The sequence below is a fragment of the Rhinatrema bivittatum genome, chromosome 8 (assembly GCF_901001135.1).
Source record: "Rhinatrema bivittatum chromosome 8, aRhiBiv1.1, whole genome shotgun sequence".
Taxonomy (NCBI): Eukaryota; Metazoa; Chordata; class Amphibia; order Gymnophiona; family Rhinatrematidae; genus Rhinatrema; species Rhinatrema bivittatum.
The window spans coordinates 264,683,559-264,709,929 of NC_042622.1; the positions used below are offsets into that span (position 1 = coordinate 264,683,559).

Genomic DNA, 26,371 nt, shown 5'->3' on the forward strand with positions numbered 1-26,371 from the left:
TGACTGACTCTGCCCTATACCCTGAAGTGCCACCTACAGTCCGTCAGTATTACACTGTATCAAAGCAAACTATTGAAAACCAAATACGAACTCTAACTTGAAATGTACCCCGCTGTGAGTGTGGGAGAAGAAAAAACCCTGTAAAGCCAAGATTCTACCCACAAACGCTAATGGCCATAACATTGAAAACAATCTGCTGAAATAGACCAAAAGAACTGCATGAGCGGACTCTCCATCATCTCAACGTTGAAATGGGCGGGACTCTGGACTGATCCGTGGTACTACAGGAACGAGAATTAACAGGTAAGAACCAATTTTCCTTTCCCTTTACATACCCAGATCAGTCCAGACTCCTGGGATGTACCAGAGCTGTCTTACACGGGATGGGACCCTGAGAGTCCTGCTCGTATCACACCTTCACAAAAACCACCAGAGCCTGGGGCCGGGACATCCAACCAAAAATGCCTAGCAGATACGCTGAACCAATAGCCTCTTTCAACCAGCAAGCGATCGTAGCCCTAGACGCCTTGTGCCCTCTTCTGGGACCGCTCCACAGCACAAAAAGATAGTCCGTCATGCGGAAGCTATTTGTAATCTCCAAATTACGCAACAGCACCCAGTGCACATCAAGTTACCTCAGATCTCTAGATTGAGGATCAGAGCGGACCAAACCCGGAAAGGATGAGAGCTCCACCGACTGATTCAAATGGAAGGGGGACACAACCTTTGGTAGAAAGGAAGGAACCTTCCGCAAAGAGACTCCCGCATCCATAATCCTTAAGAAGGGCTCCCTGCAGGATAACGCCTGGAGCTCCGATACCCGGCGCGCTGAGGAAACAGCCATGAGAAAAACCACCATTAATGTAATATCTTTGAGTTTCGCCATCTTCACAGGTTCAAACGGCGCCGTACACAGAGCTTTGAGAACCAAATTTAGGCTCCACGATGGACAAGGATTCCTGACCAGAGGAGAAAACCCTTGGAGAAAACGCACCACGTCCGGATGTGCGGCTAAGACTACACTGCATATCTTACCACGGAAACAACCGAGGGCTGCTTCCTGCACGATAAGCCTTTAGCCAGGCTGGCCTGCAAGAAGGACAAGATATCCGACACAATGCCCGAGTAGGGTCTACCTTGTGTTCCACACACCAAGACTCAAAAATTCCCCACATCCTGACATAAGCCAGGGAAGTAGAGGTTTTCCTTGACCGCAAAAGGGTAGACACCACTGCATCTGAATAGCCTTTGCTCTTTAGCCGTTGTCTCTCAAAAGCGATTTGCCTCTTCCAAACAAACGGGTCCCTGATGTAAAAGATTCGGGAGGTCCCGATACCTCAGGGGTCCGTCCAATGATAGGTTGACTAGATCTGCAAACCATGCACGTCTCAGCCATTCCGGAGGAACCAGAATCACCTCTGTTGGGTAAGTTTCTATGCGCCGCAGCACCTTGCCGATCAGAGGCCAAGGCAGAAACACATACAACAGGACGTCCTTCGGCCAGGCGAGAACCAAGGCATCTACTCCTTCTGCCCCTGGCTCCTGATGTTGACTGAAGAAGCGAGGGGCTTTGGCATTCCGAAACACTGCCATCAGGTCCATACTCAGTCTGGACCACTTGTCGCATATGAGATGGTATGCCTCTTCAGCGAGCTCCCACTCCCCGGGATCGAGACGGTTGTGACTGAGAAAATCTGCTTGAACATTGTCGTCCCCAGCAATGTGGGAGGCTGCAATGCTGACAAGATGTTGCTCCACACAGATTATCAACAGCTGTGCTTCGATCGCCACAGACTGGCTTTTGGTTCCTCCTTGGCGATTGATGTAAGCCACCGTGGTCGATTTGTCGGACACAACCCTGACTGACTTCCCTTGCAGAAGCGGTAGAAGAGCCTGTAACGCTAATCTCACTGCTCTGGTCGCCAAACGATTGATCAACCACCGGGATTCCTCCACTGATCATTGTCCCTGCACAGATCTCTCCTGACAAACCGCTCCCCAGTTGGAGAGACTGGCATCTGTGGTGACCACCGTCCAAGTGGGAACTTCTAGGGCCACTCTGCGGCGTAAATTGTCTGTGCGCAGCTGGCAATAGGGTCCTCAACCCGCAGCTCCAGCGGCCTCAAGTATCTGGGGGGTGGCCCTCAGGACCTGCCAACCCTCTGGGAGGCTGAAAGGCTTCCTCACCTACTCTTGCAATTTTTCCTTTTTTTTTGTTTTTGAAAGGGAAACTAACCCTAAGTACAAACAACCAATTCCCCTCTACTTTTTTTTTTTTTTAACTAACTACAGACTGAAGGATTTTCCACCTCCACCATCTGTTGGAGACAGAGAAATACTGACGGTCTGTAGGTGGCACCTCAGGGTATAGGGCAGAATCATTCAAAACCTCTCTGTCTCCATCTGCTGGACGGGAGGCAAAACCCAGGAGTCTGGACTGATCCGGGTACGTACAGGGAAAGTGCAATTTAAGAGTAGGAGATTTTCCGTTATCTCGCTGAAACTTTGGAATAAGCTGCCAGTAGAAATTAGGCAAGAGTTAAATTATTTTGCCTTCACAAGGTGAAATCATAGTTATTTCTGGTAGACCATTCATAGATGGATGGTATTCTGCATCTGATTGGAGGGGTTGTATTTGTTTAAGATAGTTCTTTATCTTTGCTGTTGATTTATTGTGACATCTGTTATAGTGGGGATCCTCTGTTGATTTATTGTAGCTTCTTTTATTGGTGTTTGTGTGATGATTTTAATTGTTTTTATCTGTGTATGTTAAATTTATTTTTGTATTACATTTGTTTTACTCTGTACATCACTTTGAACTTTCTTTTCTGGCTGCAAAAGCAGTACAGAATTTTTTTTTTAATAGTGCTCTCTTGCAGACTCTAGTTTTGATATTGCATTTCTCAATCACACCCAACAGTCCTGATGGTTTTTCAGAAATAACAGAAAGAAAACTGACAAAGACATTTTCTCTTCTGTTGCCTTTGTACCACTTCCACACATAAACCAGAAGCAATTAACATTTATAAGGGAACCATGTTTAGGGACCAGCTCTGAAGATCTTTATAAAGTAAAACAATGAGAATTATTTTGCATTGTTTGAATCTTGAATTTCAGACTAGGTTGGCGTGTCTGAAGAAGATGGATCTTTTGAAGAGGTACTGCCTACATTGTCAGGATTCATACAAAGGTTCAAACCTTTGTTGGCTATGTTACTCAGGAATGGGTTGCAGATTATTTTTCTAGCTGAAGGACGAAATTTCAGGGCTACAGTGGAATCTTTTTCTGATTACAGTGATCCCATTAAAAGTAATTTATTGTGAACACTCTTAGGGGTCGATTTTAAGACCCACGCCACACGTCCATGTGGTTCCTAGTGCGTACACATGGACACGCCGATTTGATGCACGCATGTTATAAAATATGATATTGGCGCACATACATGCGGGAGGGTGCCCCATTTGTGAGCGAAGGGGAGGGAATTTTTCAATTACTCGTGGCGACATAATCGGCCTTTTTCCCAGTTCCCTCCCAATCCACTCCAATTAAGGAGCAGACTGGGAGGGATCTTCCCTAACCCTATCCTTCCTCCCTCTTCCCTGAATTAAACCTATCTATCCCCAATTTTTTTTTTTTTTTTTTTAATACTTACTGCTCCTCCAGGGCAGAGGTAAACTCTGCGCGCTGGCTGGTTGCTGGCGCGCTCTTCCCCGGGACTGCGTCTAATGGTGCTGTCCCAGCCCACCCCTGCCCACCCCTTTTTAGCAGGCCCGGCACAGGTCTGCGCATATCGGGGGTGAAGCGCGTGGCTGAGCCTGTTCTAAAATGCGCATGGCACGTGCAAGACCCAGCCACACGCACAACCCCCGATTTTACCGCACGCAGGGCTTTGAAAATTCGGGCTTTCGTAGACAAACAGACACTATAAGAAATCACATCCTTGCAGTGTTCATCGGAACACAGGGACTGCACAAGATTTGTCTGAGGTCATACAGTGAGTGAAAAGAGAGAGGGATCAAACAGATCTTCTGTTACTGCTCTAAGCAGTTTAATGCACTTGCTTTCAGGTTTAACTAACTTTAAATTGGCATGTTCTTAGACAAATGGAAGGTCTGTGAAGAGGCTCCTTTCTCTATTTGATGTGAATGGTACTGGAGGGTGGGAAAGGAGTTAAAAAAACCCAAAACTTCCAGGATCTAAAACTAGGAAGTTAAGTGACTTTACAAAAGCAGTTTTACTGCAGGATTTGAAATGATGGAGAGTACCTGCCTCTGGCAGGGATCACAGGCTTGATAAGTGTCTCTCTTCAGCTTGGTCATCAAGTTTGATGTTAAAAAAAAAAAAAAGAAGACTTTTCTTGACTTTTGGAAAAAGACTCCCGCACCCCTATGGTTTTCCAGAAGGAAGACAGGAACTCTCCTATGAATGCACCTCTGTGCTGCAGAAGCTAGTCTTTCTTTCTCATTCCCTTCTCGGAGCCTTTCCTGTGGGCACCATGCCTTCCATCATCTTCCCAATAAATATGCTTTCCTTTTGACGCTTCCAGGTCTGTCCCTTTCTCTTCTCTGCTGGTGCTGGCCTTTTTCTCATCTTCCCAAGAAACGCGCCTCTTCTGCGGCTGGTCTTTCTCTTGCTGTCCGTTAATCATGCCTTGGGTGCTGGAAGTGGCCTGTTCATCATCTTTCGAATCTATCTGCTTCTCTTCTCTAACCGAATCTTCCTCATCCGATGAACACTCCTCTTCTGTTGGAGTAGGGGATCTAATCTTTTTCTTACTGTGCTTCCGAGCTGCAACAGATTTGATCCTCTTCTCACCATAAATGTATTTCAGTATTGATGAAAGAACTGGTCTGAGCCCCTGTGTCCCATAAACTTGCCTCAGGTTTGCTGCAGTGGTTGTCCTATCTCCTTTTTTCCTAGAGTTCTGCTTCAGTGTTGCAAAAGATTTTGGTTTATCCTTTTTCCTCACATTACTAAAGTACAGCATTGCTGTCACATCTGATTTGGACGCCTTCGATCCTATAATGTGTTTTAATAGCGCTAAAGGATCCATCTTGCTTTCTTTGCTGATCACCTCAGGCTCCCTTGTCTTCTTATATTTGTGTTTCATTAATGGTAGAGAATCTTCTCTGATACTCCTTCTGCTGGGGACAGGTACTAGTGCAAAACTTGAACTGTCTCTGCTTTCACTGAAGGTCGGTATTGCTATAGAATCTGACCTGCCCCTTTGATTCCCACTGCTGGAGCTCAGGGATACTACAGAATTTGATTTATTCCTCCTGTCACTGGATTTCTGACTTGCTACAAATTCTGATCTGCCCCTTTGATTCCCACCATTGGAGCTCAGTGGTGCTGCAGAATCTAAACTGCCTCTTTGGTTCCCAGCGCTGGAACTCTGTGATGATACAGAATCTGATTTAACCCTTTGATTCCCACCACTGGTGCTCTGTGCTGTTATAGACTCTGATTTGCCTCTTTGATTCCCACCTTTAGAGTTCAGTGATGTTCTGGAATCTGATCTACCCTTTTGATTCCTCCAAGATGCTACAGAATCTGGTCTTCTCTTTTCATTCTTACTATAATGGCTCAATGATTCTACACCATCTGATCTGTTCCTTTGATGTCCATGACTGGTGCTCTCTAATGTCACAGAACCTGATCTTCCCCTCTGATTCCTGAATGACACTAAAGAATCTGATTTTTCCATCTGGTTCCTATTACCAGGGATATGTGATGTCACAGAATCTGGTTTGTCCATTTTATTCCCAACACGAGTAGTACGTGATGCCACAGAATATGATTCGTCCACTTGATTCAAATCAATCATTAATGGCATACAATAAAATTTGCCCCTTTGATTCCAGTCTCCAAGTCTTGTCTGTGTTCTTTTATCTTGTGTGGCCCTCAGACTCTCATCACTGGGACTCAGTGACACTGTGTCTCTCAGACTCTCGTCACTGGAGCTTGATGATGCTCCTCTATATGGTGTGCTTCTCAGACCCTTGTCACTGGAGCTTGGTGATACCTCTATATTCGGTCTGTCCCTCTGATTCTCGCTGTGTCTTACTGATACCTCTGTATCTATTCTTTTGTTGTGATTCTCATCAGTGGAGCTCGCTGATGCTTCTGTAGCTGATCTCTCCCTATTTATTTCGTCACTGAGGCTTGTGTATATCTGAATCTCATCAATGAGGCTTGGTGAACCTCCTTTATATGGTGCATCTCTCAGACACTTGTCACTGGGGCTCGGTGATGCTTTGTGCGATTCATCTCTCAGAAACTCATCACTGAGGCTTGGTGATACTCCTGTATAAGGTGCTTCTCTCAGATGCTCGTCACAAGAACTCGGTGACGCTCCTCTATATGATGCGTCTCTCAGAATCTCTTCACTGGGGCTTGGTGACGCTTCTGTATGCGGTCTGTCTGTCTGATTCTCGTCACTGAAGCTTGGTGCTGCTTCTGTATTGGGTCTGACCCTCTGATTCTCATTACTGTGTCTCACTGATGCTTCTGTACGTGTTCTCTTGCTCTGATTCTCATCAGTGGGGCTCGTTGATGCCTCTGTGGCTAGACTGTCCCTCTTTATCTCGTCACTGGGGCTTGGTGAAGCTTCTCTATATGGTGCGTCTCTCAGACTCTTGTCACTGGGGCTCAGTGACGCTCCTCTCAGATTCTCATCGGTGGGGCTCGCTGATGCCTCTGTAGTTAGACTGTCCCTCTTTATCTCGACACTGGGGCTTGGTGAGGCTTCTCTATATGGTGCGTCTCTCAGACTCTTGTCACTGGGGCTCAGTGATGCTCCTCTCAGATTCTCATCAGTGGGGCTCGTTGATGCCTCTGTAGCTAGACTGTCCCTCTTTATTTCGTCACTGGGGCTTGGTGAAGCTCCTCTATATGGTGCGTCTCTCAGGCTCTTGTCACTGGGGCTCAGTGATGCTCCTCTCAGATTCTCATCAGTGGGGCTCGCTGATGCCTCTGTAGTTAGACTGTCCCTCTTTATCTCGACACTGGGGCTTGGTGAGGCTTCTCTATACGGTGCGTCTCTAAGACTCTTGTCACTGGGGCTCAGTGACGCTCCTCTCAGATTCTCATCAGTGGGGCTCGCTGATGCCTCTGTAGTTAGACTGTCCCTCTTTATCTCGACACTGGGGCTTGGTGAGGCTCCTCTATATGGTGCGTCTCTCACACTCTTGTCACTGGGGCTCAGTGACGCTCCTCTCAAATTCTCATCAGTGGGGCTCGTTGATGCCTCTGTAGTTAGACTGTCCCTCTTTATCTCGACACTGGGGCTTGGTGAGGCTTCTCTATATGGTGCGGTTCTCAGACTCTTGTCACTGGGGCTCAGTGACTCTCCTCTCAGATTCTCATCAGTGGGGCTCGCTGATGCCTCTGTAGTTAGACTGTCCCTCTTTATCTCGACACTGGGGCTTGGTGAGGCTTCTCTATATGGTGCGTCTCTCAGACTCTTGTCACTGGGGCTCAGTGATGCTCCTCTCAGATTCTCATCAGTGGGGCTCGTTGATACCTCTGTAGCTAGACTGTCCCTCTTTATTTCATCACTGGGGCTTGGTGAGGCTTCTCTATATGGTGCGTCTCTCAGGCTCTTGTCACTGGGGCTCAGTGATGCTCCTCTCAGATTCTCATCAGTGGGGCTCGCTGATGCCTCTGTAGTTAGACTGTCCCTCTTTATCTCGACACTGGGGCTTGGTGAGGCTTCTCTATATGGTGCGTCTCTCAGACTCTTGTCACTGGGGCTCAGTGATGCTCCTCTCAGATTCTCATCAGTGGGGCTCGCTGATGCCTCTGTAGTTAGACTGTCCCTCTTTATCTTGTCACTGGGGCTTGGTGAGGCTTCTCTATATGGTGCGTCTCTAAGACTCTTGTCACTGGGGCTCAGTGATGCTCCTCTCAGATTCTCAACAGTGGGGCTCGCTGATGCCTCTGTAGCTAGACTGTCCCTCTTTATCTCGACACTGGGGCTTGGTGAGGCTTCTCTATATGGTGCGTCTCTAAGACTCTTGTCACTGGGGCTCAGTGACGCTCCTCTCAGATTCTCATCAGTGGGGCTCGCTGATGCCTCTGTAGTTAGACTGTCCCTGTTTATCTCGACACTGGGGCTTGGTGAGGCTCCTCTATATGGTGCGTCTCTCAGACTCTTGTCACTGGGGCTCAGTGACGCTCCTCTCAAATTCTCATCAGTGGGGCTCGTTGATGCCTCTGTAGTTAGACTGTCCCTCTTTATCTCGACACTGGGGCTTGGTGAGGCTTCTCTATATGGTGCGTCTCTCAGACTCTTGTCACTGGGGCTCAGTGATGCTCCTCTCAGATTCTCATCAGTGGGGCTCGTTGATGCCTCTGTAGCTAGACTGTCCCTCTTTATCTCGACACTGGGGCTTGGTGAGGCTCCTCTATATGGTGCGTCTCTCAGACTCTTGTCACTGGGGCTCAGTGACGCTCCTCTCAAATTCTCATCAGTGGGGCTCGTTGATGCCTCTGTAGCTAGACTGTCCCTCTTTATCTCGACACTGGGGCTTGGTGAGGCTTCTCTATATGGTGCGTCTCTCAGACTCTTGTCACTGGGGCTCAGTGACGCTCCGCTCAGATTCTCATCAGTGGGGCTCGTTGATGCCTCTGTAGCTAGACTGTCCCTCTTTATTTCGTCACTGGGGCTTGGTGAAGCTCCTCTATATGGTGCGTCTCTCAGACTCTTGTCACTGGGGCTCAGTGACGCTCCTCTCAGATTCTCATCAGTGGGGCTCGTTGATGCCTCTGTAGCTAGACTGTCCCTCTTTATTTCGTCACTGGGGCTTGGTGAGGCTTCTCTATATGGTGCGTCTCTCAGACTCTTGTCACTGGGGCTCAGTGACGCTCCGCTCAGATTCTCATCAGTGGGGCTCGTTGATGCCCCTGTAGTTAGACTGTCCCTCTTTAGCTCGTCACTGGGGCTTGGTGAAGCTCCTCTATATGGTGCGTCTCTCAGACTCTTGTCACTGGGGCTCAGTGATGCTCCTCTCAGATTCTCATCAGTGGGGCTCGTTAATGCCTCTGTAGTTAGACTGTCCCTCTTTATCTTGACACTGGGGCTTGGTGAGGCTTCTCTATATGGTGCGTCTCTCAGACTCTTGTCACTGGGGCTCAGTGACGCTCCTCTCAGATTCTCATCAGTGGGGCTCGTTGATGCCTCTGTAGTTAGACTGTCCCTCTTTATCTCGACACTGGGGCTTGGTGAGGCTTCTCTATATGGTGCGTCTCTCAGACTCTTGTCACTGGGGCTCAGTGATGCTCCTCTCAGATTCTCATCAGTGGGGCTCGCTGATGCCTCTGTAGTTAGACTGTCCCTCTTTATCTCGACACTGGGGCTTGGTGAGGCTTCTCTATATGGTGCGTCTCTCAGACTCTTGTCACTGGGGCTCAGTGATGCTCCTCTCAGATTCTCATCAGTGGGGCTCGTTGATGCCTCTGTAGCTAGACTGTCCCTCTTTATTTCGTCACTGAGGCTTGGTGAAGCTCCTCTATATGGTGCGTCTCTCAGACTCTTGTCACTGGGGCTCAGTGACGCTCCTCTCAGATTCTCATCAGTGGGGCTCGTTGATGCCTCTGTAGTTAGACTGTCCCTCTTTATCTCGACACTGGGGCTTGGTGAGGCTCCTCTATATGGTGCATCTCTCAGACTCTTGTCACTGGGGCTCAGTGATGCTCCTTTGTGCGATGCATCTCTCAGGTGACTGTCACTGGGGCTCGGTGAGGCTCCTTTATATGGTGCGTCTCTCAGACTCTTGTCACTGGGGCTCAGTGACTCTCCTCTCAGATTCTCATTAGTGGGGCTCGCTGATGCCTCTGTAGCTAGACTGTCCCTCTTTATTTCGTCACTGGGGCTTGGTGAGGCTTCTCTATATGGTGCGTCTTTCAGACTCTTGTCACTGGGGCTCAGTGACACTCCTCTCAGATTCTCATCAGTGGGGCTCGTCGATGCCTCTGTAGCTAGACTGTCCCTCTTTATTTCGTCACTGGGGCTTGGTGAAGCTCCTCTATATGGTGCGTCTTTCAGACTCTTTTCACTGGGGCTCAGGGACGCTCCTCTCAGATTCTCATCAGTGGGGCTCGCTGATGCCTCTGTAGCTAGACTGTCCCTCTTTATTTCGTCACTGGGGCTTGGTGAAGCTCCTCTATATGGTGCGTCTCTCAGACTCTTGTCACTGGGGCTCAGTGATGCTCCTCTCAGATTCTCATCAGTGGGGCTCGCTGATGCCTCTGTAGCTAGACTGTCCCTCTTTATTTCGTCACTGGGGCTTGGTGAAGCTCCTCTATATGGTGCGTCTTTCAGACTCTTGCCACTGGGGCTCAGTGACGCTCCCCTCAGATTCTCATCAGTGGGGCTCGCTGATGCCTCTGTAGCTAGACTGTCCCTCTTTATTTCGTCACTGGGGCTTGGCGAAGCTCCTCTATATGGTGCGTCTTTCAGACTCTTGCCACTGGGGCTCAGTGACGCTCCCCTCAGATTCTCATCAGTGGGGCTCGCTGATGCCTCTGTAGCTAGACTGTCCCTCTTTATTTCGTCACTGGGGCTTGGTGAAGCTCCCCTATATGGTGCGTCTTTCAGACTCTTGTCACTGGGGCTCAGTGACGTTCCTTTGTGCGATGCGTCGCTCAGATGTTCGTCACTGGGGCTCAGTGACACTCCTGCATATGGTGCCTCTCTTTGATGCTCAGCAGTGGGGCTCAGTGATGCTTCTGTATGTTGTCTGTCCGTCTGATTCTTGTTACTGAAGCTTGGTGATGCCTCTGTATTGGGTCTATCCCTCTGATTCTCATTACTATGACTCACTGATGACTCTGTATCTATTCTGTTGCTCTGATTCTCATCTGTGGGGCTTGTTGATGCCTCCGTAGTTGGTCTAACCCTTTTTTTCTCGTCACTGGGGTTGAGTTGAATGATGCCTTTGTATCTACGCAGTTGCTCCGATTCTGATCAGTAGGGATCGGCGATACTCTTGTGTCAGGTCTGCCACTTGGTTTCTCGTCACTGGTGCTCGGTGTTGTTTCTGAATCTAGCCCCTCCCGCTCATTCCCATCACCGGGACTCGTTGTTTCTCTTACATTTGGCCTATCCCTCTCATTCTCATTTTCCGGGCTGGGGGCAGCTGTTAGAACCCTATAACCGCCTTTCCGCTCCTCGCCGCTGGATAAGAGCTCCTGGGCGTTACAGTGATGCGGCTCTGCACCTACACCCGCACCGGCACCAAGAAAGAGATTCCGGAAGCGATCTCATCGTACTGCAGACAACAGTTTGGCTACTGGCAACGTTTAGGTTCCGTTAGTTTTGTTGTTATGGCAGCATGTGCCCCGCTTAGATGCCAGCAGCCATCTTGTGCTTCAGACGGAAGTGACGTAAAGCCCTTCACAACAAAGGAGCTGCCCGTGGGAGCGCGGAGTTTGACGTCACTTGACGCCGGCCCCCCCCCACCCCTTAGACTTTTCTCGGCTCCTTCCGGTTCCGGACGGCGGTCGCCATGTTTTATCACGTGAGTGGTCTTCCGATCTGTCCGAGTAGGCTGCGAGAAACTTGCCCGTCTTCTTTGCTTAGCTGTGCCCTGCGATCGCCGCCCTCCTTCTCAGGATCTGCCCCCTTAAAATCTGCTCCTTTTCCCAAACCTTCTTCCATCGGAAATCCTGTTCTCTCCTCCCCACCAGCCGGGTCAGGTCCTGACACTGTTTCCCTTTCTCCGTCTGCACCTCCTGAAATCCCCCCCTCCCCTAGCTCTCTCTCTCCATCCTTTTAGGTTTTACCCCCTGGTTCTAGGTCAGTCACCTCCCCCCCCCCCCCCGGGTTGTGCTGAGTGGGGGGGGAGAGGCAACGGGGGTCGGGACGGAACCTGGGAGCCGCCGATCTGGTTCTGGGGTTTTCCTTGGCTAGCGGGGAGGAAGCCGGTGTGTGTGTGCGCATCTCGTTTTCATTTTCTCTTCCCCCAGATCTCCCTGGAGCATGAGATTTTGTTGCACCCCCGATACTTTGGGCCGAATCTTCTCAACACCGTCAAGCAGAAGCTGTTCACCGAAGTGGAGGGCACCTGCACGGGGAAGTGAGTCGCTGCGGCGGGAGTGGAGTTGCCTGTTCTGTATTATGTAGCATTCACATAGGCGCCAAATGCAAGCAGTAGCCTTATCGGTGGCTGAATAGCCTTCCTGAAGACATCCTTCTCGTTTAGTCAATGCATATTCTTCAGCGCTCTGAGTTAAGAGTTTGAACAACACCACAGTTGTAGCTTGGGTGATCCAAAGTACCACACTAATATTCAAAGGCTGTGCAGAGACCTTGCTCAGTCCAGAAGCCATGTAGGAGAATGGATCCATTTCAAGAGCTTTTCTTTTGCAATCATGCTTCTGATGTATGGGGGGAGAGGAAGGGAGGGAGAGCAGGGTTGCTTAGTACCGGTAGCCAAGGGAGAGTTGTTGATCAAAATGTGCCACTAATCGTACACGTTGTGGAATTAGTTGCACATCGACAAGTTTGGTGTGGACTGATACCATACGGGCCGATACAGTACACCCTCAATTGGACGCGCGTTTTCGACGCGCTAGCGTTACCCCTTATTCAGTAAGGGGCTGAAAACGCGTGACCACCCCCCCGAACCTAATAGCGCCCGCAACATGCAAATGCATGTTGATGGCCCTATTAGGTACTCCCACGCAATTCAGAAAGGAAAATGTGGAGCCAAGCCGCACGTTTTACTTTCAGAAATTAGCACCTACCCAAAGGCAGGCACTAGTTTCTGCAGGCACCCTCCGACTTAATATCATGGCGATATTAAGTCAGAGGTCCCGAAAGTTACCAAAAGTAAAAAAAAAATTTGAAGTCGGCGCGCGGGTCGAAAACCAGATGCTCAATTTTGCCGGCGTCCGGTTTCTGAACCCGTGGCTGTCAGCGGGCTTGAGAACCGACGCCGGCAAAATTGAGCGTTGGCTGTCAAACCCACTGACAGCCGCCGCTCCGGTCCAAAAGGAGGCGCTAGGGACGCGCTAGTGTCCCTAGCGCCTCCTTTTACCTGTTTTTACCGCCTGGTCTAATTTGCATACTGAATCGCACGCACAGGAGAGTGGCCTGTGCGCGCGCCGGGAGAGCAGGCGTTCGCCCGCTCTCCCGCGTTTTTACTGTATCTGCCTGATAGTGATGATCTGGGTTAGCTACTGTCAGCGGCAGGATACTGGGCTCAATGGATACAGCATGGCACTTTTTCAGTATTTTACATCATTAAAGGATCAACACATATACATAGATAGGGATATTGTTTCAGTTTTTATTTTATTTTTCCTGGGGATTTCAAGGTGGTGATAAAAAAAACAAAGTGAAAAAAAATTACTTTGTTACATAATATACAGTGGGAAAGTCATTTTTCCACTAATTTTTTTTCTTAATCATAAAGAAATGTCCAGGCAAAATAAAATAAAAACTGAAAACAAAGGTCCCTACATATACAAGAACAACATTTTGTGCAATTTCAGGTACAAAATATTAAGAAAAATAAGACAAGCTCTAGATATGAATGTCTCTTATACATAAGAACATAAGAAATTGCCAACCTGGGTCAGACCAAGGGTCCATCAAGCCCAGCATCCTGTTTCCAACAGAGGCCAAACCAGGCCACAAGAACCTGGCAATTACCCAAACACTACGACGATCCCATGCTACTGATGCAATTAATAGCAGTGGCTATCAATGGTCCTTCCAAGTAAAATGGGGTGACAAGGTTCTTTTTAGATATGTTAGTGATAGAAGGAAGTGCCAAAATGGTATTATGAGACTTGAAGGTGATGGGGAGGATTATGTGTAGAAGAAGGGAAAAGCAAAACAGCTTAAAGAATGTTTCTGATCCGTGTTCACTATGGAACAGACAGGAACGGAACCACATAAAATGAACACAAATAAGATTGGAAGTGAGGTAAAATTCAGTCGATTTTCAGGACAGTGTTTTTGTGAGGAACTTAAAAGTAGAAAAGGCGATGAGGCAGTCTGGGGGAACAAACATGGGGGTAACTTGCTGATGCGGCAGTTACTACCCTTAACCAATAAGCCTGATACTTTGATACAACTCAAATATTGCTCTCTGCTTCAATGGCGAGGCATAACGGGGAATTGGATTCAAATAGCAACCAACAAGGGCCCTGACTTCTATGGGAAACTGATAAGCATGGGGGTAACCTACACAGTGCAGCAGCTACTACCATAAGCTTACTGGGCAGACTGGATGGACCACTTGGTCCTTTTCTGCTGTCGTTTCTATGAGGCTGGATGGGTTACATCCAAGGGAACTTAGCGACGTCCTGGCAGCTTTGCTTTGCTGGCTGACCTTTTCAATGCTTCTTTAGAGACAGGAGTAGTTCCCGAGGACCTGTAATGGGCGGATGTGGTTCCTATTCTGATCTCTGTGGTGAGCAAATGAAAGGAATATCTACTAAAACAGAGGGTAGTACCGTGTCTAGAATCCAATGGATTGCAAGATCCGCCATAACATGGTTTTATCAAAAGTAGATCCTGTCAGATGAATCTGTTAAATTTCTTTGGGTGCCCGGAGAGTTGAATCGAAGGAGAGCACTAAATGTAGTGTTCTCGGATTTCAGTAAGGCTTTTGACACTGTTTCGCATGGGCACTATAAATACATTCAGTGCTCTTGGCATAGGAACTAGAGTGACTGGTTAAGTGGGAAGTGACGTGGTGGTGGTAAATGGAGTTCACCCTGAGGAGGGGGTGCCTCGGGGATCGGTTCTTGGACCAGTTCTTTTCAACATTTTCATGAGCGACGTAGCAGAAGGATTGTTGGGAAAGGTTTGTCTTTTTGCCTACGATACCAAAACCTGCAACAAGGTAGACACCCAGAAAGGTGTGGAAGACATGAGGTTCCTGTTCGTACCCCAGAACAGACTCTGGGATTTTGCCTCCCTGCCAACAGATGGGAGTTGGAGAAGAAAAGCTTTACTGATACTGCTACTTAACCTAGTATGTCACCTGCAGTCCCCCAGTATTTCTCTGTCTCCAGCTGATGGTAGCGGGATAGTACCTGCAGTCTGGAGTAAAAATAAAAGGGAGATTTATTTTTCCTTCAGGATCAGTCCTCCTAGGGGGTTGTTAGGTCCCTGATGGGGCCATCCTGCCTGGTTGAACTGGATGAGTGGGGGGCTGGGGGGTGTTTGGTGACCCTTGGTGGACACTCGTCCCTAGACAACGTGAGGTCTTGAAAAGCTGGTGGTCCAGTTTCCTTGGGATCTTGCCGCCGCTCGGCCTAGAAAGAAATACTTTGTATTTCTTTGGTTTTTGTTACTTTTGGCAGTAAAGTTATATATATTAAAAAAAAAAAAAAAGAGTAGAAGCAGCTAGGAGAGAGGATCTGGGCTCCGGCTGCCCTGTGAATGATCAGGGATCACAAGAGGCACATGCGAGAGCTGATGGTAGTTGGGGAGTTCCCGGCGTTGATCAGACCGCCACGGCGAGCACCAATGAGGCAGCACATGTGGGACGCACTTAGCACTGGCTAAGGATCACGGCACGAGTTCAGTCTAGACCGTGGGTTGAGCCTCCTGTCCAGCAGATGGAGACAGAGAAACTGAAAGGGTATCCTATATCAGGCCAGTGCCTACCCTGCAGCCCTTCAGTATTTGTCTGTCTCCAGCAGATGGATCAGCTCACCCTGCGGTCTTCTGATTTGGGCTAGTCAGCCTTCTTTTTTCCTTCTTCTTGGATCAAGCAAGTACTTATTGTGTAGGGATTCTTTAAAAATAAATAAATAAATTACATTCCCTGTACGTACCAGGATCAGTCCAGACACCTGGGTTGTGACTCCGCACCAGCAGATGGAGACAGAGCAAGACTTATTGGCACCTGTTAGAATGTAAGATACCCTACATTTACTTACCTTAGTCTATGTGCCTATCTGTAAACCGTTGCGATGGTATATAACTTAGCGACGGTATAGAAAAGTTTTTAAATAAATAAATAAAAATAAATAAATAAATAAAAAAGGTTAGTTAGTGCCGTGCAGGAGACGGTCCCATCTCCTGGCTCTTGCTGGACTTAGGGGGGCTTCGCCCCTCGTGCTGGGCATAGCCTAAGTCCGTGTGTGCTTCCTGGTGTGGGGACTGAGGCTGGTGGTCCAGTCGTTCGTCTCCCCCCCTCCCCGGCTGCCTTTGGCTCACTTTGTCTGTGTAAAAAAAAATAAAATAAATAATTATATTTTAAATTTTAATCCTTTTGCTTTGACTGGGGATTGAACCGGCAGCCAGACACAGCAGAGCGAGCAGGCTTCACTCCCTTGCCTCGGCTCCTGCCGGCAGGGCTGCAAATCATTCTATTTTTAACTTTTTTTTCTCAGCGCGCCGCTCCTCTGCGCTGAGGCTGCCGCGGCCAGCAGCCTGCCTTGCATGTGGAGAGCCCTCCTTGTGCCTATCGCGCGAGGGGCTCTGCTCAGCCTGCCGGGTGAGGAAGGCCCCTCCTCGGCAGGACAAGTAAATTTAGCCCAGGGATGGAATCCCCAGCGCATGGCCAGGCCGTTCCTGGGTCGGAAGACCGCGGGAACAGCTGCCATCTTGGGGATTTTGGCAGCTCCCGATTCGGAGCTGCCTGGGCCTGGGGAGCCAGATTTTCAGGATTTTCCCCCCGATTTGAGCCCCAAGATCCCTCGGGATGTGGTCCCGGACCGCCCCCTTCCCCCGGGAAATCTAAGGCTCGTTTTTCTTCAGAATTTGTTCTCCTCCTGCATAAATCATATTTGGCTAGCTTACAGGAGGAGGATCCTTCCCCAGGCCCCCCCCCCCCCCCCCCGGAGAAAATTCCACGTCCCGCACCCTTATCAGTTTGTCTGCCATGGAACCTCCGGGGTCTGTTAGGGTGCGGGTGGTCCCGGGGGTGGCCCCTGTCCCTGACCCCCCCCCCCGGTGGCCCCAGTTATCCCAGATCCGGATCCCATGTCAGATTTAGCGAGCGCACTCCCACCCCTGGAGGGGGATGATCCTAGGGTTCTCCGCATGTTTCAGAGGGAGGAGTTGGAGCCCCATATCCCCTTTGTCCTCCAGGAACTGGGGCTGCAGGAGCCCCCTGCGATTCCCTTAAGGCCTCCTTGTCCAAGGATATGGACGCGGGACTCAGGGCTCCGGCAAGCGCTTTTCCTTTTCACCCTATGCACAAGTTGCTGCTCTTGCGGGAATGTTAGGCACCCGAAGCGGGACTTCGGGTGGGGCGGGCTATGGATAAGCTCTACCCCCTCCCGGAGGAATGCTTGGACATGCTGAGGATTCCCACCGTGGACTCCTCGGTCTCTGCGGTCACCAAGCCCACCACTATCCCTGTGGTGGGATCGACGGCTCTGAAGGACGGACAGGACCGTAAGCTCGAGGCCCATCTAAAGTGTATCTTCGAAGTCCTGGCCCTGGGGGTCCGGGCGACTATCTGCGGCAGTCTCATGCAGCGGGCAGGTCTCGGGTGGGTTCAACAATTACTCGGCACCCAGGACCTCCCGTCTGCAGAGGGCGGAGCAGGCTGAACGACTGGAAGGCGTTGTAGCATATGGAGCTGATGCGCTCTACGACCTGCTCCGCGTCCAGGCGAAGGCGATGGTCTCGGCGGTCTCCGCTAGACGGCTCCTTTGGCTGCGCAATTGGTCGGCCGATCCGTCCTCCAAGGCACGACTGGGCGCGTTGCCTTTCAAAGGTAAATTGCTTTTTGGAGAGGACCTTGAGAAGCTTATTGATTCCTTGGGGCAAACAAGGTTCATAAGCTACCGGAGGACCATCCTAAACAGCCTCGATCCTTTCCGCCCTCGCGTCCGCGGACAGAGGAGGTATACGCCCCGTGGATGAGGTGGCTCCTCTAGGGGTTATTTCTCCCGGTCTTTTAAGCTGTGGTGGATGCCATTCAACAATGGATTGATCTTGACTGGGGCACCCCAGAGGCTATTTGTAAATGGGATCATGGATTCCCGCTGCCTTTCCCCGCAGAAGAAGTGGGCAATGGAGAGTACATTGACAAAGGTCTGAGGGCTGTGGTCTCAGTCCCTCATCTCAAGAAAATACAGGATGGTGTTCCATTTAATTCGTCTTGCCAAAGAAGGAGGGCTCCTTCGTCCCATCCTGGATCTCAAAGGGGAAACATTTTCACATGAAAACCTTATGCTAGGTTATAATGGCCAATGCAGTAGGAGGAATTTCTGACTTCCCTGGATCTGTCCGAAGCATATCTTTGTTAATGTTTTCTGCAGTTCGCAGTTTTGGGGCGCCACATTCAGTTGCGGGTGCTGCCCTTTGGTCTGGCCACTGCTCCCTGAACCTTCTCCAAGGTAATGGTGGTAGTTGCAGCAGAGTTGAGAGAGGATGGAATCCTAGTACACCCGTAATTGGGCAACTGGTGGCTCTCTTCTGGCAATTGTGGCTTGAATCAGCCATTATAGAAAAAGGATATTATCAGGTAAGTAGTAATTTCTCATTAGCATACACAGGCTCCCTCTCCTTCACAGATACATTTTGTGTGTGTGCCTGTGCCGAGCCTATCTGTGACATATGGACTCTCATGGGCTCTCACAAAGACTCACACACATGTGCACATACACAGGTTGTCAGTCACTCTCACACACATACACACCGCATCAGATGGACTGAATCAAATCACTGTGAACCTAGAAGATGTGGTAGGCCTGATTGACAAACTGAAGAGTAGTAAATCACCTGGACCGGATGGTATACACCCCAGAGTTCTGAAGGAACTAAAAAATGAAATTTCAGACCTATTAGTAAAAATTTGTAACCTATCATTAAAATTATCCATTGTACCTGAAGACTGGAGGATAGCAAATGTAACCCCAATATTTAAAAAGGGCTCCAGGGGAGATCCGGGAAACTACAGACCGGTTAGCCTGACTTCAGTGCCAGGAAAAATAGTGGAAAGTGTTCTAAACATCAAAATCACAGAACATATAGAAAGACATGGTTTAATGGAACAAAGTCAGCATGGCTTTACCCAGGGCAAGTCTTGCCTCACAAATCTGCTTCACTTTTTTGAAGGAGTTAATAAACATGTGGATAAAGGTGAACCGGTAGATGTAGTATACTTGGATTTTCAGAAGGCGTTTGACAAAGTTCCTCATGAGAGGCTTCTAGGAAAAGTAAAAAGTCATGGGATAGGTGGCGATGTCCTTTCGTGGATTGCAAACTGGCTAAAAGACAGGAAACAGAGAGTAGGATTAAATGGGCAATTTTCTCAGTGGAAGGGAGTGGACAGTGGAGTGCCTCAGGGATCTGTATTGGGACCCTTACTGTTCAATATATTTATAAATGATCTGGAAAGAAATACGACGAGTGAGATAATCAAATTTGCAGATGACACAAAATTGTTCAGAGTAGTTAAATCACAAGCAGATTGTGATAAATTGCAGGAAGACCTTGTGAGACTGGAAAATTGGGCATCCAAATGGCAGATGAAATTTAATGTGGATAAGTGCAAGGTGATGCATATAGGGAAAAATAACCCATGCTATAATTACACAATGTTGGGTTCCATATTAGGTGCTACAACCCAAGAAAGAGATCTAGGTGTCATAGTGGATAACACACTGAAATCGTCGGTGCAGTGTGCTGCGGCAGTCAAAAAAGCAAACAGAATGTTGGGAATTATTAGAAAAAGAATGGTGAATAAAACGGAAAATGTCATAATGCCTCTGTATCGTTCCATGGTGAGACCGCACCTTGAATACTGTGTACAATTCTGGTTGCCGCATCTCAAAAAAGATATAATTGTGATAGAGAAGGTACAGAGAAGGGCTACCAAAATGATAAGGGGAATGGAACAACTCCCCTAAGAGGAAAGACTAAAGAGGTTAGGACTTTTCAGCTTGGAGAAGAGACGACTGAGGGGGGATATGATAGAGGTGTTTAAAATCATGAGAGGTCTAGAACGGGTAGATGTGAATCGGTTATTTACTCTTTCGGATAGTAGAAAGACTAGGGGGCACTCCATGAAGTTAGCATGGGGCACATTTAAAACTAATCGGAGAAAGTTCTTTTTTACTCAACGCACAATTAAACTCTGGAATTTGTTGCCAGAGGATGTGGTTAGTGCAGTTAGTGTAGCTGTGTTTAAAAAAGGATTGGATAAGTTCTTGGAGAAGTCCATTACCTGCTATTAAGTTCACTTAGAGAATAGCCACTGCCATTAGCAATGGTTACATGGAATAGACTTAGTTTTTGGGTACTTGCCAGGTTCTTATGGCCTGGATTGGCCTCTGTTGGAAACAGGATGCTGGGCTTGATGGACCCTTGGTCTGACCCAGTATGGCATTTTCTTATGTTATTATGGCTTCCTGTTGTCTTTGGGCCATGGAGGAATGAGCTCCACCACGGTCCCGTGGGCCTCCTGGTGTTTTTTGGGCCATGGTGGGATGAGCTCCACCATGGCCTACTGACCTTCCTACTTGTGGAGTGGAGGGCGGAAGCTATCACGCAAACAAACGGAAGATGGGCCTCCCATTTTCAGCAGCCGGCGGGTTGCGTGCCGGTGGCCTGCATGCTCTCTCCTTCAGTCACCGGTGGGTTAGGATCCACCGACAGCTCCACGACCTCTACTGCTACCACCAGCCTGCCACCTCCCCTCGGGTGTGCCGCCCCTTGCAAATGCATGGCATACACACCCGGTCGTGCCGGGCCTGCAAGAGAAGGAATCTTGCTCTTTGGCTGATGCCAAGCAGGCAGCCCGGTTGGAAGCTGGGGGGGCCTTTGTGGCAGATGTGCTCTGTGATTTGGTCTGGACATCTGCCAGGAACATGGTTTCAGCGGTGGCAGCAGGAAGACTCCTGTGATTATATAATTGGTTGGCAGATGTGTGATCCAAATTGCAGCTGTGCAGTCTTTAAGGGAAAACTGTTGCTCGGGAAGCACCTGGAACAACTGATGAAGCATTTGAGGGGAGTCTACGGGGAATAAGTTGCCAGAGGATAAAAAGAGAAGAAGAAAGTTTTCCTGTCCCGCTTTCAATTCCAGAATACGATCAGATTTCTCTCCAGCAAGAATTTTTCAGCTTTGTTGCAGAAACAGGGCTTGGGAAGGCAGCAGTCTTTTCGAGGTGCCTGAAGAAACCCCCGGGATACCTATGGTCAAGGAGCCGAAGGAGGGAAAGCTTCACAATGAAGGTATGTTGGTCCACTCTTCCATGGAGACTGTCAGAGGAGTGGACCAAGATCACATCGAATCAATGGATCCTGGAGGTGATAAGAGATGGCTACACTTCAGAATTTTCTCGACTGGTAAAGAAGCCTACATGGTATCCCATTGTTCATCCTGCAGCAAACGAGAAGTGGTGCAGGATTATATTGCATCAGCTGTGATGGCTAGGCATGATTGTGCCAGTGCCTCGAAGGAACACAGTCAAGGGAGGCACTCGATCTACTTCGTGGTTCCCAAAAAGGAGGGCACCTATCAGTCCATTCTGAATCTCCAGAAAGTCAACGCGGCACTGTGGGTTCTGCATTTTCGGATAGAGAAGTTGTGGACAGTGATAACAGCAGTCCGCAAAGAAGAGTTTCTGGCATCATTGGTTTTAACAGAGGCCTTTTTGCACATCCCCATATGCTCAGAACATCAGAGGTTCCAGTTCATGGTGCTAGGGCTGCATTTTCAGTTTCAAGCTCTTCTTTTCATATTAGCAACAGCACCACAGACATTCATGAAGGTGATGGTGGTGGTGGCTGCAGCGCTGAGAAGGAAAGGGATTCTGGTTCATCCTTACTTGGATGACTGGCTCATTCGGGCGAAGTCGGAATGGGAGTGTTGGCGGTCAATTCGGCGGGTCATGAAGATGTTGCAGTCTCTGGGCAATAAACCTAGCGAAAAGCCATCTTGTACTGTCCCAGTTGTTGGAGTAGCTGGGAGTGTGGTTCGATACATGTCTTGGCAAGGTGTTCCTTACCTTGGAGAGGGTGGCAAAGTTGCAGGCACAGGAGACTCGTCTTCTGCGGCTAGCGGTGCCCTGGGAATGGGATTATTTGCAAGTCCTGGGTTCTATGGTGTCTACACTAGATTTGATTCTGTGGACATTTGTTCACATGTGTCTGCTCCAGAGAGTGCTTTTGTCCTGTTGAAAATCCGCTGTCAGGAGTTTTACCTTCGTTTGCCACTCCAGGGGGGTTCAAGATCCAATTTCTTGTGGTGGCTGTCTCGACCCAGTTTGAGAGGGTAGTGGATCTGTAGACCACGGACGCCATCTTCAAATGTTGGGGAGCTGTTTGCCAGGGGTGGACAGCTCAAGGTCTTTGGTTGGTGGTGGAAGCATCCTGATCTATCAGATGTTTAGAAACAAGGGCTGTTCGCAGGGCATTGCTTTCCTTCCTTCTGCCGGACCAAGACAGGATGGTGAGAGTTTTCTCAGACAATGCAACGACAGTAGTATATATCAATCTTCAGGGCAGGATGAAAAGACGCCTTGTGACTCAGGAGGCCTGTTTGGGCGGAGCAGTATCTGAGTGGGATAGCAGCATTGCATGTCGCCAGAGTGGACAATCTGTAGGTGGATTATCTCAGCAGGCAGCAGTTGGACCCGGGGAATAGGAGTTGTCCACAGATCCTTGGACCTTATTCGAAACAGGTGGGGAAGCCCCAGCTGGATCTGATGGCATTGCGAAGTATTACCAAGGCAGATTGGTCCTTCAGTCGCAGATGGAAGGTCAGGTCTGTGGGGATCAAAGTTCTGGTGCTTCCTTGGCAACGGAGAACCTGCTTTACGTGTTTCCTCCATGGCCTCTCATAGGCCACGTATCATGACGCAGAAAGCGACACCCTGGAAGGGGTGGTTCTGGAGGCTCTGGAATGGCTGAGTCATCTGTGGTTTGTGGATCTAGTTCATCTCACAATAGACAGTCACATTGTCTAATCTGCAGGGGTTATTTCGGCAAGAGCCCATCTTCTTGGATCAAGCGGATCGCTTTTGTCTCGCGGCTTGGCTTTTGAGAGTAGGAGTTTACGATTGAAAGGGTACTCGGAGATGGTTATTACTATATTGCTTCAGGCTAGGAGGCCTTCCATTTCTCTTGCCTAGGTCTGGTTGTGGAGCGTGTTTGAGTCCTGGTGCTTGGAGGAAGGTCTGGAGCCTTTGCTAGTGGACGTTCTTCACATTTTGGCCTTTTTGCAGCAGGGCTTGGCAAAGGGTCTGGCCTACAATTTGCTTCAAGTACAGGGGCTGCCTTAGGATGTCTCGGAGGTAAACTACAGGAGAGGCTGTTGGCCTCTCATCCGGACATCTTGCGTTTTCTAAAGGGGCAAAGCATTTGCGGCCGCCGGTTCATAGGCTTTGTCTGTCGTAGCGTCTTAACTTGGTTCTGCAGGTTCTGTGTGGACCTCCGCCTGAGCCTTTGAGACAAGTGACTTTGAAGGACCTTACCCTGAAGTCTGCCTTCCTGGTGGCGATTTATTCACCCAGGCAGATTTCGGAGCTTCAAGCTTTGTCCTGTAGAGACCCTTTTCTGTGGATTACGAACAACAGGGTTGGGTTGCATACGATTATTTTGTTCTTGCTGAACAACCAGACAGTGGAGCGTCCTGCGTTTTTGCATCTGGCGTCTGAGGAACCACATGCAAGGGAACTTCACTTATTGAATGTTCGTTGGACTCTGTTGTGGTACCTTAAAGTCACTAAAGGTTTTCGTTGTTTGGATCATCTGTTTGTCTTATTCAGTGGTGCAAAGAAAGGAAGCAAGGCTTCTAAAGCCTTGGTTGCTCGATGGTTGAAAGAAACTATTTTTTCTTCATATCTCTGTAAGGGTTGGTCAGTTCCAGAGGGGTTGCGTGTGCACTCTACTAGACGTCAAGCCACCTCTTGAGTGGAGTGTCAGCTGGTGTTGCTGCAGGAAATCTGTAGAGCGGCGACTTGGTCTTCGCTTCACACTTTTTTTTTACCAGAAATTACTGATTGGATGTTTGGGTGCCAGATGAGGCGGCGTTTGGCGAGGGTGTGTTTTGAGCGGGTCTTTTGGGTTTCCGCCCAGTGTAGGAGAGCTTGGGTACATCCCATGTGTCTGGACTGATCTGGGATATGAACAGAAAAGGAAAATTTGGTTCTTACCTGCTAATTTTCATTCCTGGAATACCACAGATCAGTCCAGAAGACAATCACTGTGATTTTGAAAGACCGTCATTGATTTGTTATGTTTATAATGCAGAACTTAGTGTATATAGAGGCTGAGCATTTACAACTAAAGGATTTCAGTCCCTTTGTTAGATGTGAGAGCTCCAGTTCAGGGGGCTCCAAACTATTGTTCTCCGTTTGCCCTGGAGGGGAGAGTTGATTTGAGTTGGAGGGCTACACTCTATTGTGGCTTGGGTACAGGTCAATACTGAGGGTCTGTAGGTAGCACTCCATTATGTAGCAGTGCCTGAAAAGATTTTATTCTCTGCCTCCATCTGCTGGTATCAATGCAAACCCCACTTATCTGTAGTATTCCAGAAACGGAAAATTGGCAGGTAAGAACCAATTTTCCTTTCATTATTAGCAAAGAGAGTGTGTATTTACTTAACAAGTAATGGTTTGTATTGTAATGAAATAGCATACCATTTCAGTGATATGATAATCAACTTGTGTGGAACTGGTTTGTTTATTTTTAATGGCAGATCACATGCATGATTTATTAAATGTTTATAGCATCCAAGGCCTGTCATGTCCCTTGCCAGGGAGTCCTGAGCAAACGTTTCAGTTCAGGCCGTGTTCCTCTGGAGAAGCCCCGTATGTGCATCGTTAAGTCACTCCACAGAGAGGCAATGACTTCTGACGGCCTTTTGCCCATGATTTTTTTTTGTCTTCCAGGTATGGCTTTGTGATTGCAGTGACCACCATCGATAACATTGGAGCTGGGGTTATCCAACCTGGCCGGGGCTTTGTCTTGTACCCAGTGAAATACAAGGCTATCGTCTTCCGCCCTTTCAAAGGTGAAGTGGTGGATGCCGTGGTGACACAAGTGAACAAGGTAAAGTGTTGCCTCAGAGCCTTATTGGCCCCCCCAGGAAAAAGAAAGATGGGAACGCCTTACGCTAACTCCAGGCATCTAAAGGCTCCGCATTCAAGAGCAGTTAGTATGAAGTGACGCAAACTCTCTTCTTGCAGGTTGGACTCTTCACTGAAATTGGACCCATGTCCTGCTTCATTTCTCGCCATGTAAGTTCCTCCTCCTGGGATCCAGGTGGTTTGAGGATTTTCCGCAAATCCTGATTAGTCTCACACCCTGTAAACTTTCCCTTAGATCTAGGTGAAGGTTTTTTTTTGGGGGGGGGGGGGGGGATTGGACTCGTGTTGTGTAAGCTTCTTTATTTTATGATTTGGGTGGGAAGGGAGAGGATCAGGCTTTTGTATAGTGCTTTATCTCGCTCCAATCAGAGCTGGGCAAAGGCACGGCAAGTTTTTTTTTTTGCTGTGTCTGCATGACGGGAGTCCTCAGGGGTTGCAACCCGGTGGGATTTTCAGGATTATACCACCATGAATATGCATCTATTTGCATGCACTCTCTCTGTTGCAGGCAGGTAGAGCTTATGCGTATTTATTGTGGAAATTCTGAAAAACCCAACTGGGATGCAGCCCTCGAGAACTGATTTTGAGACTCCCTGGTATAAGATTAGTGAGACAAAGTGAAGAGTGGTGGGGGGGGGGGGGGGGGGGGGGGGGGGGGGGGGGTGGGGGGGGGAGCAGAGTCGTGACTTGCAACAGGTAAACTCGTAGACCATTTGTGAGAAAATGCTTAGTCAGCTTTAGAGAGAGGCCTGATCTTTGATCCCTCTTCCATTTTCAGTCCATTCCCTCTGAGATGGAGTTTGATCCAAACTCGAATCCTCCCTGCTATAAAACAGTGGATGAGGTAAGTTCTGTTTCCACTGGTAGACTTTACAGAAGTATTGGTAAAAAAAAAAATAAAAAAATGGCAGAGGTACAAACAGCAGAGGGAGAAATGTGAATGTGAGGCAGAGGGGCTTGGCAGCATAAAGTCAGCAAGAGAGTGTGGAGAGGGAGACCCGGAGAGGGAGGGAAGCCCAGAGGAGGGGGCAGGCTGGGGATGCAGGGGAGAGAGTGAGGTCCTGGGGAGGGGGCGGGCCGGGGACGCGGGGGAGAGAGTGAGGTCCTGGGGAGGGGGGGGGCCGGGGACGCGGGGGAGAGAGTGAGGTCCTGGGGAGGGGGGCGGGCCGGGGACGCGGGGAGAGAGTGAGGTCCTGAGGAGGGGGCGGGCCGGGGACGCGGGGGAGAGAGTGAGGTCCTGAGGAGGGGGCGGGCCGGGGACGCGGGGGAGAGAGTGAGGTCCTGAGGAGGGGGCGGGCCGGGGACGCGGGGGAGAGAGTGAGGTCCTGGGGGGGGGGGCGGGCCGGGGA

General features: G+C 49.1%; 1 protein-coding gene across 1 annotated transcript in view; it reads left to right on the forward strand.

The window, feature by feature from the left end:
- The first annotated feature begins 11,396 nt into the window (after positions 1–11,396).
- Positions 11,397–26,371, forward strand: part of POLR2G (RNA polymerase II subunit G) — a 40,865-nt gene continuing 25,890 nt past the window's right edge. The window contains exons 1-5 of the mRNA XM_029614888.1: positions 11,397–11,522; positions 11,971–12,080; positions 24,825–24,984; positions 25,122–25,172; positions 25,801–25,866. Coding sequence (XP_029470748.1) covers positions 11,511–11,522; positions 11,971–12,080; positions 24,825–24,984; positions 25,122–25,172; positions 25,801–25,866 — 399 coding nt within the window. The 5' untranslated portion in view covers positions 11,397–11,510. The remainder of the gene's footprint in view (positions 11,523–11,970; positions 12,081–24,824; positions 24,985–25,121; positions 25,173–25,800; positions 25,867–26,371) is intronic.